General features: G+C 38.7%; 1 protein-coding gene across 3 annotated transcripts in view; it reads right to left on the bottom strand.

The window, feature by feature from the left end:
• Prkd3 (protein kinase D3) overlaps positions 1 to 13,814 on the bottom strand; it is a 73,409-nt gene that overhangs the window by 23,708 nt on the left and 35,887 nt on the right. For all 3 annotated transcript variants that reach the window (XR_013113315.1, XM_034513805.2, XM_076942299.1), the window contains 5 exons: positions 12,971 to 13,128; positions 6,756 to 6,948; positions 5,904 to 5,981; positions 3,395 to 3,578; positions 2,348 to 2,471 (listed from right to left, as the gene is read on the bottom strand). Coding sequence is in view for 2 of the 3 variants with exons in the window: in XM_034513805.2 (XP_034369696.1) it covers positions 2,348 to 2,471; positions 3,395 to 3,578; positions 5,904 to 5,981; positions 6,756 to 6,948; positions 12,971 to 13,128 (737 nt within the window). In the remaining variant the exon portion in view is untranslated. The remainder of the gene's footprint in view (positions 1 to 2,347; positions 2,472 to 3,394; positions 3,579 to 5,903; positions 5,982 to 6,755; positions 6,949 to 12,970; positions 13,129 to 13,814) is intronic.

The following is a 13,814-nucleotide window of genomic DNA, read 5'->3' on the forward strand; positions in this document are numbered from 1 at the left end:
CTCTAATCATAAAAATAATTTAGTTGTTACTTTATAACTGCTATGAACCATAATGTAAACATCAGTGTTTTCTGATGTTCTTAGGCGACCCCTGTGAAAGGGTCATTTGACCTCCAAAAGGGGATGTCATCCATAGGTTGAGAACCACTGACTTAGACCCTTTCTAAACTTTTTGATCTCTGAGGTAGAAAAAAACCCTAACAAACAACCTGTTATAACAGTGCAAGTTGAAGTTGATATCTTTATTATAAACAAAACCACACTATGTGTAAGAGTAATTTTATTTCCTTTTTCTGTGATCTTTTTATATTAATTTGCTTTTTTTATTATGCTGTGATCTTTTTATTACCTATTTGTTGGCATTTTTACATATTCTTGATTTGTTCTTATTTAAAGTATAAGTTGAAGTATTTTTTTCCAGTTTGTCATTTGTCTTGTTTTTGGGTTTGCCAAACACAGAATTTCTTTCTTGAGATTGGTTCATGGCTCTCCCCTCTCCAACACGGAGTCTTTATAAAATAACTGTTCTAATGTTTCTTCCACTGGTTTAACTTAAAACCATTTAAATATTTTGATTCATTTAGTTTTGTTACATGTGAAGTGTGATTTATGTTATGGTCATCCCCCCAGATGACTATTTGTTACCCCAGTAATATTTATTGAGTTATCCATCATGAGACACAACAGTGAACTCTCAGATGTGTGTATATTTCTTTTACGTTCCTGTTGAAAGGTCATGGATTATAAACAAATACATTATAAAAAAATACAGCTGTGCTCTATATTGCTGTCACCATGTAAAACTTTACTGAAACCAGCTAAATATATTAAACACTTCATATGTTTTAAAATATTTTTATTCTTGGAGCATTTTATATATGTATACAATATATTTTGATAATTATGTCCCCATTCCTCCTAACTCTGCCCAGATCTCACACTAACCCCCAAATTTTGTGTCCCTCTTTAAAAAATAACCCAGGGTCCAATTGGTTCCACCCATAAATTCCTTAGTATGGGGCATGGTTGACCTACTAGGAGCCTTATCCTTAAAGAAGATCGACTCCCCCCCACTGCCAGAAGCCTTCAGCTAGGAACAGGAGCTTCTGAGCTCCTTCCCACTGTCATGGTGACTAGCTTGACCTTGTGCAGATAGCCACAGCTGCTGAGTTCACGAGCACAGCAGTCTTGTCATGTCCAGAAGATAGTTTCCCTGTGGTCCCCGCGACTCTGCCTCTCAGTCTTTCTGCCCCTCTTTCACAATGCCCCGAGCCTTGCGGGAGAGGGGGTATGATATGGCGTTGGTCTCGTTTGGGGCTGAGCACTCCACGGGAGCTACTCTCTGTGCTTTGACTAGATGTGAGTTTCTCCATCAACTGCCGTCCTCTGCACAAAGCAACTTTCCCAAGGAGGTCTAAATATTACAGCAATCTAACTTCACATTATTCTAGAAAGGATTACTAGAAAACATTCAACAAATTTTAATGGCTACTAGTTTACTGACTGCTACTATATGTCAAATATTGCCCTAAGTTCTTCATATCTATCTATCTATCTATCTATCTATCTATCTATCTATCTATCTATCTATCTATATGTATATATATACACACACACACATATATATATATATGTACATATGCTCATTTGGATTATGAGAAAGTTACTACTACTATGCAGACTTTGTAGACAAAGAAACTGAGGCATAAAGAAAAGTCAGTAACTGTACCATGTTTACAGTTTTGCTAACAGACTTAGGACAGGCTAGCTCTGAAGCCAGCATTCTCAGCCATTCCACTCTGCTGTCCTACTGTAACTTTACAAAGCCTCCTCTTTGCTACACCAATCCACGAGAATAGGAACATTTACACTGTTGATGCACATGAAGACAACTGTTTCCTACCTTACTAACGATGACTACTCATATGCAATTTTAATTTTTCCATCTTTAGCAAAATCATCTTTGAGTCATTGCTCTGATGTCCTTTTGGATCTTGACTATCATTCTAGCATAGCTTTTACACACTGCTGTAGCGTATATAATGTCAGTATATATTCCATCCTTTTTTGTTTGTTGTTTTGGTTTTTTTTTTGTTTGTTTGTTTTTTGTTTTTTGAGAGAGGGTTTCTCTGTGTAGTCCTGGCTGTCCTGGAACTCACTCTGTAGACCAGGCTGGCCTCGAACTCAGAAATCCGCCTGCCTCTGCCTCCCAAGTGCTTAGTGCTGGGACTAAAGGCATGTGCCACCACTGCCTGGCTCCTATTTCATTCTTATCTTAACTGTTAAAGTGCACACAGTAGAACCGTCACCCAGCTTCCTAGCATATTCACATGCACGTGATACTGACCAGGCTGTCCCTGCTGGTGTAGTGGACCATCCACCCTTCCTTCACCACTGTGCTGCTCCTCCTCTTTGTGTGCTTGATGGACTGTACCACCCTCATCAGTGGGATATTATTGCTTGTGGATGGACTAGAAAATATTTAAAACTTATGATCAATACTTTCTGTATCTACTTTAAAAAAATCACACCTCATCAAGTTTCTAAAACATAACTGGACTAATATTTTTCAAAGTATTGTAAGAAGACAATGACTTAAAATTAAGATAAATTAGCTCTTATACTGATACATAGTGAACTTATCAAACTACTGTAAGACTGTAACTAATCATGTTTGTCATGATCTTCCTGGAAGGACATGGCCACACAACAGAGGATGGGGAGGGTACGGGGAGATGATGGATGGAGCAGAAGGAATCTTCCAGTCAGATGATTTGGAGCCTGTGAGGTCATTTGGGTTTGCTGTTGAGGAATTTTCTTGCCCTAGGCAGAAAAATAAATTCATAAGGCAAAATATGTTTACTCAACTTCACACGGCTCAAATTTCAAAATCAGTCAATCATATTAGAGAAAAATACTGTTAAGGGAGATTACTTTTAGGTATTAAGAAAATTGAACAGTGTAATAAATTAAAATCAGGTTATAAACAGCTGGAGAAAACATGCAGGTATATGTGTATGCAGGCATCTCAGGAATGTATTCTTCATTGCTGACTTACCACCTGGTAACCTGTATGTGTGAAGAAACAGGCTGTTTCAGTTAATGGTTTAATATGAGCACCTTGAGGGAGTTGCTCCACTGTGAGATATTTTATCCAGACTTTATTTAAACAAAGTCCTTCTCTTTTTAAGAAAGTAAAGATTCTCTTGCTTTTTATCTTGAGTTGATAGCAAAGGTAATAGAATTTATTTCAGAAATACTGTGGTGCATGCAGTAATTAACCATGATTTAATTAAATTTTAAATTACATTTAAAATCACATTAAAGAAAGGCCAGCTTTTCTAAATGGAGATCCTGACGTGCCTTGGCCTCTGGCAGCAGCGTAACGCATTACCTGATTGTCTTAACGGGCTCCTCATCTCGCTCCACATCGAGATCCGTCGGGTCGAGGAAGAACATCTTGTCCTCAGGTGGGGACGGCTCCTCTGAGTCATCCAGGCCCCTGCTGCTGTCACTGTTCACATCGTTGCTGTCAATATCCATTGGCATGTCTGTATCAGTTCCCAGACTGGACGGCTCTAGGAGAGGTTTAAAAGAATTGCAGCTTAACAGTAAAAAAACATTAATGCATCTATGCAGATCAGTCTTAAAGTTAACTAGAAAAATAGTTTTAAGACTTGAGAAAAATATCCTTGAGATTCAAGGTGAAGAAGTCTTTATTTGTTTCTTACTTTTTTGTATGTGCTGGGGATCAAATCCAGGGCCTTGCTAATTCTAGGCAAGTGCTCTACCACTGGGAAAGTATATGTAAAAAACAACAGGTAATGGAATTATATTCAGAATATTTAAAGAAATTCCATAATTCGATAATAAAAGACAAAGTATTTACTTAAATATGACGGGCAGTAAACCCGTGCAGTGGCTTTGGAAATTGGGCAGGTCTTCAAGATGGTGCAGAGGTACCAAGTGGGTCAACCTCCTACTATACCAGGTTATCTACTCAAGTGAAATGAACCCATATGTCCACAGACAAGTAATACTGAAGTGTGTATAGCAACATTATTCCTAACAACCCCAAAGCAGGCACATCACAAAATCTATGAACTGGTGACTGCACAAAGAAAATGCACTTATTTCTCTGAGAGCCACGTCATTTGTCCAGAAGAACAAAATCCTGGCAAAGGCTACACTCTGTATGAACTCTGAGAATACTATGCTAAGTAAAAGGAAACAGCCACGAGCCTCCATATTGATTGTGTGACTGTACTTATGTACAATGTCTAAAATAGACAGACATAAAAGTAGAAAGCTGTCTACTGGTTGCCAGAGGCTATTAAAGAGAGAATAGGGTAGGAATATGAAGTATATAATTTTTGGGAGAATGAAAATTCCCAGTTAGACAGAGTAACTTACTCTGGCCACATAACTTTGTGAATATATTAAGTGGGTAAATTATAAAACAAGCAAACTATATCTCAGCAAAGCTGCCAAAAACAAACCATCAAGTTATTATGTATGACCTCTATAAATGAAGATTAGTATGTCAAATTATCACAAAAATAAAGCACCTGAAGAAGCAATGTGGTAGGGGTGGAGTGGGTACATAAATAAACAGCAAACACTTGAAAGGTATCCACACTCATGAGTAACCAGAAAACTGCACATTAAAATGAATATTTAGTATTTCATATCCATTTATTAGAAGGAAGGAAAGCACACAAATACAAATGTACAAACAATAAAGCCAGAAAAAACTTTAGTCATATGGAAAAAAACCTGTTCATACTCTACCAATAATGTTAACTATCCTTTACCCAAAAATCTGTCTATTAAATCTACCTTCTAGCAGGATTTCTGAATTTGAGGCCAGCCTGGTCTACAGAGTGAGTTCTAGGATAGCCAGGGATATACAAAGAAACCCTGTCTCAGGAAAAAAAAAATCTACCTTTTAGGGTAATGGTATTCAGAAGTGGGATCTTTTGAACTGATCAGGTTCTGAAGGGTTTGCTCCCAATATTTGCACTAGTGCCCCCAAAGAGCTTATTCACACATTTTAGCATGTTACCATGTACCTAAATGGTGTCTTCCATGAACTAGGAGGTAGTCAGACTCTCACTAAACTAAGAATCTGCTGGCACCCTGGACTTCTCAGCCTTCGGAACCATGGGAAATAAATTTCTGTTGTTTATAAACTACTGCACCTATGGTACTTAATACCAGTCTAAACAGACTCAAGACAACTGACAACCATGAAAGAATATGCAGAAAATGTTAATTAACTTCTCAAGGAGTTAAATTTTCAATCATTATTCTATTCCTAAAAAATTACTTACATTTACTTTTATCAGTCATATAAGTTGTTAAGGGGAAATTATGTTGGAAGCTTACAGCATGTGCTATTTATTTCCTTCCTTCCAAAAACAAGTAATAACTTCACTAGATTATTATCTTTAGGAAGAGAGTGATAGATTAGTTAAGAAAAAAAAAGACAGACATGGGTTCAAATTCTAGCTTTGTCACTTCTTGGCTCTAATTCTCAGGCAAATTATTTAATATATTTGTATCTTGGACACTTATCAGAATCACCTCAGAGGGGCTTACATTTAAAAGTCAATAAATAAAGACTAAAGATGACAGCCAGTCTTTAAAGGTGACCTGGAACTCGATATGCAGCACCACTAGATCCTGGAGGCCAGAGCAGCAAGGAGGCTACAGGAAAGATGTAGGCACTAACTACTCATGTGTGGTGTCACTAATCTCTGTATTCTGCTTAGGTATTAAGTCAGAAGACAATCTTACACAAAGCCAGTAAATAAAATATGCAAGCAACCTTACCCAGACAGTACAGAGTCATGACCTTTTCTGATCTTTTAGAAAAGTTTAAAAAATATAAACAATTTTACCTCCATTGAAAGTAACCTCGCCAAGGCAGTCTCTTGGTACTTTGGATGCACAGCGTTTATGGCAGTTGAATTTGCAATCTAAAATAAAAATCTTCAGCTTATTATTTATACAGGTAAAATCAGATTACACTTCCTTTAAGTCACTCAAAAACAGTGTGTTCTTCTAAGAACTCAAGTCTTAGCAATAGTCCGGTCTCAACTTCTGATGGCAATTAACAGTTTTCCAACCTTTCAGTCACTTAACCCAACCAGGGATTAGCTTCTTCGTCTGTGTAATGAAGTTAATGTCATTTGTATGATACACAGACACTGGTAGCTCCATGTCTCCTCCTACTTTATGCATAATCTAATAGCATGTATAGATTTTCTACTTACCAACATGTGGTCTTATATTTAATTTTATAGAGAAATAGTACCATAATTTCTCATATAGTTGCTCTGTTTCTTTTTAGAGTATAGAACACTGGAGATAAAGTTTGGCATGTGTGTGTGTGTGTGTGTGTACACACATTGAAAGTAACCTCGCCAAGGCAGTCTCTTGGTACTTTGGATGCACAGCGTTTATGGCAGTTGAATTTGCAATCTAAAATAAAAATCTTCAGCTTATTATTTATACAGGTAAAATCAGATTACACTTCCTTTAAGTCACTCAAAAACAGTGTGTTCTTCTAAGAACACACATACACACACACACACACACACACACACACACACACACTATCCCCCTTTCTTTTTAAAGCTAACTACAAGAACAATTTTTATAGTAAATGTTACTGAAACTTAGATATTTTAAACTTTTATTTACTATAAAGAAATACACATGGACTGTACCAGGAGCATAAGCAATCTTACCTTTACACTGCATTCCTTGGCGAAAGAGGCCTTTCAGCAGCCGCTTGCAGTACTGGCATATTGTTGGACGGCCATAAGAGTGGACAGCAAACGTGTGTGGAACTTTGACCCTGCACATTACCATCTTTTCCATCCAGATCGGACGACCACTCCAGGACGGGATTCTCTTACTGGGCTCTTGGTGAGTATGTGACTAGAACAAGTAACTCCTATCAGTATACATGAATCTTAAAAACAAAGTTTTGGGAGCAAAACTTAAGCACAAGTTATTTATTTGGAACACTGAAGTCAACATTTAAACTATGGATCTCAGCAGCTTCCTTTGGACTTAATTTACCAACATTAGTGTGAGGGAAGTAAACTTTTGAAGAATTTGAGTAATTCCTAAACCAAGTATGAAGAAAGGAGAATCATTTCAGAGAGTAGAGAAGCCACCAGCAGATTTCAGTTTTTAGCACTTTTGAAAAAGAAGTACAGAGTTAAAATAGTGGTACATTTACACAGTAGAATACCACTCAGCTATTAAAAACAAAAACATCGGGCTGGTGAGATGGCTCAGCCGTTAAGAGCACTGATTGCTCTTCCGGAGGTCCTGAGTTCAAATCCCAGCAACCACATGGTGGCTCACAACCATCTGTAATGGGGTCTGGTGTCCTCTTCTGGTGTGTCTGAAGAAAGCAATGGTGGTATATTCATATGCATAAAATAAATTCTTCAAAAAAAGTTCCAAGTTATCTTTAAAAAAAAACAAAACAAAACAAAACAAAAACATCATGAATTTTGCAGGTAAATGATAGAACTAGGAAATATCACCATGAGTGAGGTAACCCAGACCCAAAAGGACATGCATGGAATACACTCATTGATAAGAAGATATTAGCCATAAAGTTAGAAACTATGCTGTAATCAACAGACCCCAAAAAGTCAAATAACAAGGAGGGTCTAAGGGAGGATGGCTGAATCTTTCTCAGAAGGGGAACCAAAATAGATATCGGAGGTCGATGGAAGGAGGGAACTGGGTGGAAGAGGGGACGGAGTGGGTCAGGAGAGATCTTATGTAGGGATAGCAGGGGAGAGAGGGGGGAGATTGGCAGTGGGAGGGCAATATCTAGGATGTGCCAGAGACCTGGGATGAAGAGAGGCCTCAGAGGGTCTATGAGGGTGACTCTAGCTGAGACTCCTAGCAATGGGGCACATGGATGCTAAAGTGGTCACTTTCTGTAGTCAGGCAGGACTCCCAGTGGAAGGATAAGGACAGCAATCCACCACAAAGTCTTCATCCCAAAATGTGCCTTGCCTACAAGATGTGCGGGGAGAAAGAGCAGAGACTGAGGGAATAGCCAACCAATTACTGCCTCAAATTGAGACCCATCCCATGGGCAAGAAACAATCCTTGACAGTATTAATGATACTTCATTATGCGTGCAGACAGTAACCTAGCATAACTGTCCTCTGCTCCACCCAGAGCCAATGGAAAGAGATGAAGACACTCACACCTAAACATTAGATGGAGCTTGGGGAGTCTTATGGAAGGGTTGGAAGAAAGACTGAGGGACCAGAAGAGGACAAGGACTCCACAGTAAAATCAACAGAGTCAACTATCTTGGGGGACTTCCAGAATCTGAATCACCAACCAAAGAGTGAGCACAGGCTGGACCTAAGCCCCCTGCACATATGTAGACGAGCTGCTTGGTCTTCATTCAGGTCTACCAACAACTGGAGCAGGGGTTGTCCCTGAGCCTGCTGCCTGTGGATCCTACACACCTAAATGGGCAGCCTTGTCTGGCCTCAATGGGAGAGGATGCGTCTAGTCCTGTAGCACTTGGTGTGCAGGGTAGAGGGGTAGGGAACTGGTAGTATTCTGACACTCAGAGAGGAGGGTTTCCTCTTCTTAAAAGAGAAGGGGGAGGACTTGTGTGAGGGGGATACTGGGAGGAGAGAAAGGGCTGATATTAGGTTGTAAAGGGAATAAATAAATAAATTTAATAATAATTTAAAACAGATTGTGGCAATGCAGGCCCCAGACTACTGCACAGAAGTACTTATTTGATTTAATAGTGGGCAATTCACATGGTTATTCAGCCATTTGGTATATTCTCTTCAGAGGGCCACAAAACACACCCTTTAAGGAGAGAAAGGTCCTTGACTAAGTCATAGCTAGTGTTGAGAAGATGGAATAAAAATGTTGAACAAGGTGTGGACACTGGGTCAGACAATGAGTACTTGATCATGCAGTACCTGGCAAGCTTGGCCTTCCATTCTCAGGGACACTCCCAATGGCTGAACAGTTTCCCACCGTGAGCTGGCCTAAAGTATGTTCTGTACCTGGGGCCTACGGACTGACTTTGCTGCTTAGGTGGGCATCACTGCCAGTGGCACTTTCTATAGACTCCTTTACAATGGTGCTCATTTTACCACCAACAAAAGCAGATCCCTCAACCAACTTTCTTTTTTTCCATCCCCACCCCTACAAACACACACACACACACACACACACACACACACACACACACGTATTTGAGAGGCACATTTAGCACTTTACAATAAAACCGAAACCTGACAATGACTTCACAGCAGACCTAATAACTATTCAAAGCCGACCAAGCGTTAATCACAGGAGAAGCAATGGACTGAGGGATGCCTGTCACTACTCACACTGCATACTGAAAATAGCCTAGAACACGACTTTCTTCACAAGTTCCCAACAATACTAGAATATATTTGTAGAAATTTGAACTAAATGGTGAAAGACAAAAACAAAACAAAATGAAAACTAAATAGCACTAGTGATAGTAATTAGATCTGAAGCAGTTCCTTGATATTGAAAATATTTTCCAATGTTTTTGGAGGATTTTTTTCTTCCAAGTGAAACTAAAAAATTAAATAAAGAACAATTAAAAAATGTTTGTGTAGCTTTAAGAGATAAGTGAATTTTTATAACTACAGCTCTCTCTAAACAAAGAGAATAATCAAGCTAAATTATAGGCCAGTTCAGTGCGGCTCATTCCATTTATTGAATACACACCCAGTGATTTCTATATGCCAAGTGCTCTGTTATATATCTGGAAGATGATCTAAACATAATCACGTTTTGAGGCACAAAGGTTGAATACCTCCCCAGATGACTGAAAGGACTACACTCCTGCCCTTGTCTTCATGGTCAGAGGTGGCACTCTGAGCTCATTCTCGATGTGTCAGTCTACTCTGCAGTTCCTGCTCCACCATCTACTATTTTTGGTTTGTCTCAAGTTCAAATTATTCAAGGCACAGTAAAACTGATTTTGCTATTAGTCATCCAATACAGAGGACATCCCTGTAAAGAGGACTTTTATTTGCCAGTGGCCGGTTATTACCTTTGTTCATGTCCTGCTGGTATCAAGGCATTAGGGACACAGTACAGAGCATGTGTGGCAGGTACAACTGTCAGCCTCTGGCTTAGCAGTCACAGGGTTATTTAAATTCTATCCCCATCTAAATATGAAAGTGGACTCAGATTAAAATGAGTGGGTAGGTTTCCTGCACCGAATCCCTGAAATTCTTAACAGTTTTCCCTACCTCAGTGTACCCTGACCCACATCAATCAGTGTGACCCCCTCAGTCACAGTGGCTGCCTCCATCAGTGATGCTGGCAAGAGAGGTATGGCAGACTCAAGAGGTATGAGCAGCAGAAGGGAGGAGGATGTCAGTAGATAAATCTACTGACAAGAGAGTTTGGTTAAATGGGACCACTGACATCAACATAACAAGAACTGAGTGAAAATTCTGGCTTTGTTTTAAAGACCCCTATTTGCAAATTAGCATTAGCTTAATTGTTTTCTTGTATTAATGTGTAGCCAGAATTTTCTAAAAGTAACTTATTTGCAATTAGCTTAGTTGTAAGCTAATTAATTCCTCACAAAACTTTGAAACATTACTGCCAATTATCAGACACACCCACACACTCTTTCTAAAGGAAATAAAAGCATTAAGAAAACCCATCAAATCTACATATTTAATCAGCACTGGACAATCTGTGAGACTAGTCCTGCTACTTTTGAGCACTGGCTCAGACCTGATGCTTTCTCTCTAGTGCCATTCTGTTCTGGTCCCTCAGAAATATACTGAGAGGAATACTCAACTATTTCACCTTCAAATAGTCAGTACTACGTTGTAGATGCTTAAATCTTATTGATTCAAAAATCTCTTCTAGTGGCTAAGTGTCATGCAAACAGGAGAATTTTAAAAAGAGGATTACATAAATGTTTACTTGGATATCTCAGTTTCTAAAGATTTTTCTCTGAGTATTACAGAATCTTGGTTTTTGAAAAAAACTTGCAAGTACTGGAAGAAGTGAGTTAGGCTTTAAGCAGAAGCAAGAAGATAGTGGGCTTGATTATTGCAGGTATAACAGCTTTAATTACATTAATTGCTAGCACCACTACTTCTGCAATTGCTTTGACACAAGAAGTTAAGACAGCTACTTTTGTTAATCATTTAGCAAAAAATGTTACTAATATGTTGAGTATACAAGAAGATTTAGATAGGCATTTGGAACATTGGATTGATGCTCTTTATTTTATTCAAATTATTGGAAGGAGGTTCAGAGTTTAAGAGTAAGGAGCCAACTCGAGTGTCATGTCAAATAACAGTGGAGTTGTGTTACTTCTAAAATTTGCAATGATAGTCATTATATTAAGGAAAAAGTTTAAAAACACTTGTAGGGTATTTGGCATAATTCTAACACCTCTCTGGATATTTTAACTTTGCATAGTGAGATTATGAATTTAAAGAATGCTGCTCTGCTGAGCGTTGATGCTGCAGATAATGCTGATAAAATTATCCATGGCTTGAGGTCAGTATTTCCATTTTGGTCAAGCGTCAAAAATGGCATATATAGCTTGATCATGCTAGCCCTTATTGTTCTGGGAATACTTTTTTATTCTTGCCCATCGTGTGAAAGCTTGTCTTTAACAACATCAACATTTTGGCAGCCAAAGTACATGACTTGAAACTGAAAATGGACCCCCAGACAGAGTTATTAATTTGACAGACTGGCAAGCCAAGGAAGGGTAAGATTCTGCACAGAACCTTACCAACCTAAGACATAAATAAAGGCAATCTCAGAGTTACATTTAAGGGTTTACTCCCAATATGCCTGTTTCCAAGCTGAATTCCTTAGTCAGTAGAGCTTTATATCTTGGCTTTTATTTATTTATTTTTAGAAATTTATTCCTTGTTTTCTATAACCTAGTACACAAACACTAGGCAGAATGTTAGATTCACAAACAAGAAGGTTTCAAAAATTTGCTGGCATTCAAAAAATTAGGCTACACTGTAGGTCTAGGTAAGTGCTACCTCAGACTCAGAACTGCAGAGGTGGAGCCCAGCAAAGCATGTTTTAAGATTCCTGGCAAAAGTTTAAGAGCCACTACTGGCTTCAAGGACTCTCCAGTGGCAAACTGTCCTGAGTGCAACAGGCCTTCAGTGATGAGGAATACCTGAGAGGGAGAGGCATGCTGTGAATGTGGGTGGTGCCACTGAACAGGCTGCGGGTGCAGATGTAATGAAGAGCAAAAGGGTATACAGTTCGCAACTATGCTAATCTTCAGTGGAGAGCTGTTTCCTCCCACCATCACTGTACATGTCAGACTGCACATGCATCAGCCTCTGAAGACAGACTGGTGCCATAGCTCTCCAGTGTACTTTGAGTCAGCAGTTGCTCATATTCTGAGGCTTCTAGTTTCTAAATAGCTATTATTTTTTCCTACTTTGCAGTCTACAGATGATCTTTTTGGGACTACTGAGAATCTGATCATGTAAGCTGATGTAATAAATTCTGTCATTTAAGTGTACGTACACACACACACACACACACACACACACACTATTGTATAGGTGTTGCTCCTCTGGAGATCCCTAACAGTTATCTAGTGGAGAGAAACAATTGGAGTTGTGTATTAGGAAACCTGGCCTTATGGTTACATGTAAGATTAAGTGAAGTATGGATTCTGGGTCCCAGGATAATGAAAAGGAGGTTCACACAGTGATCTATACAATAATGCAATCCCAAGGGGCACACAATACAAACTACTGCTATTGCTAAGTCTTGTCATTATTATTACATTTAAAGTGCCTTAAGTGTAGGAACATTACTGTTCTCTGGTCACCTGTTCTAGAATGTCATATACCTTGTAAAATAACTAGTAAAATGCCTTCTATGACCTAAGAATACATACCTCTTCACTGAGAAGGGGCACACATTCAGGCTGCAGGGGTCTTGGAACTGAGAGGCCAGGTCCTGGCAGAGATACATTTGACAGACGTCTCTTTCTTACTCCACTGCAGTTATTTGGAATCTTGAAGGCACATCGTTTATGATAATTTAATCCACAGCCTAAATATATTTTAGGAGTAAAATATAAAAAATTTAAATGTAACTATTTGAAATGTGACACGTAAAAAACAGTACTTCTTTATTTATTTTCACTGGCAACAATACCAACCTTAATTAAGAACTAAGATAACAGATGATGTGGAACATAACAAATTCAAGAATAGGAAATGTGTAGAAAAGTTTATTTAGAAAAGTTAATTTAACTAGGGTAGCCGGGCGGTGGTGGTGCACGCCTTTAATCCCAGCACTTGGGAGGCAGAGACAGGCGGATTTCTGAGTTCGAGGCCAGCCTGGTCTACAGAGTGAGTTCCAGGACAGCCAGGACTAAACAGAGAAACCCTGTCTTGAAAAACAAAAACAAAAAAAACAAAAAAAACAACAACAACAAAAAAATTTAACTAGGGTAGTGAATCTTGACTTAATGATAGCTAACATAACCACCTGGAAATTTATTGGAAACATAAATTATTGGACTCATCCCTAAATCTACAGACTCAGAACTGTAGAGGTAGAGCCCAGCAAAGCATGTTTTAAGATATCTGGCAAAAGTTTAAGAGCCACTACTGGTTTCAAGCACTCTCTAGTGGCAACTGCGTCCTGTGTGCAACAGGCCTTCAGTGATGAGAAAATTAGATGAAACTCAAATCTCAGTGTTCACGAATATAGTAACAAATAATAATATAGAT

Source organism: Arvicanthis niloticus, chromosome 11 (genome assembly GCF_011762505.2).
Source record: "Arvicanthis niloticus isolate mArvNil1 chromosome 11, mArvNil1.pat.X, whole genome shotgun sequence".
Classification (NCBI taxonomy): Eukaryota; Metazoa; Chordata; class Mammalia; order Rodentia; family Muridae; genus Arvicanthis; species Arvicanthis niloticus.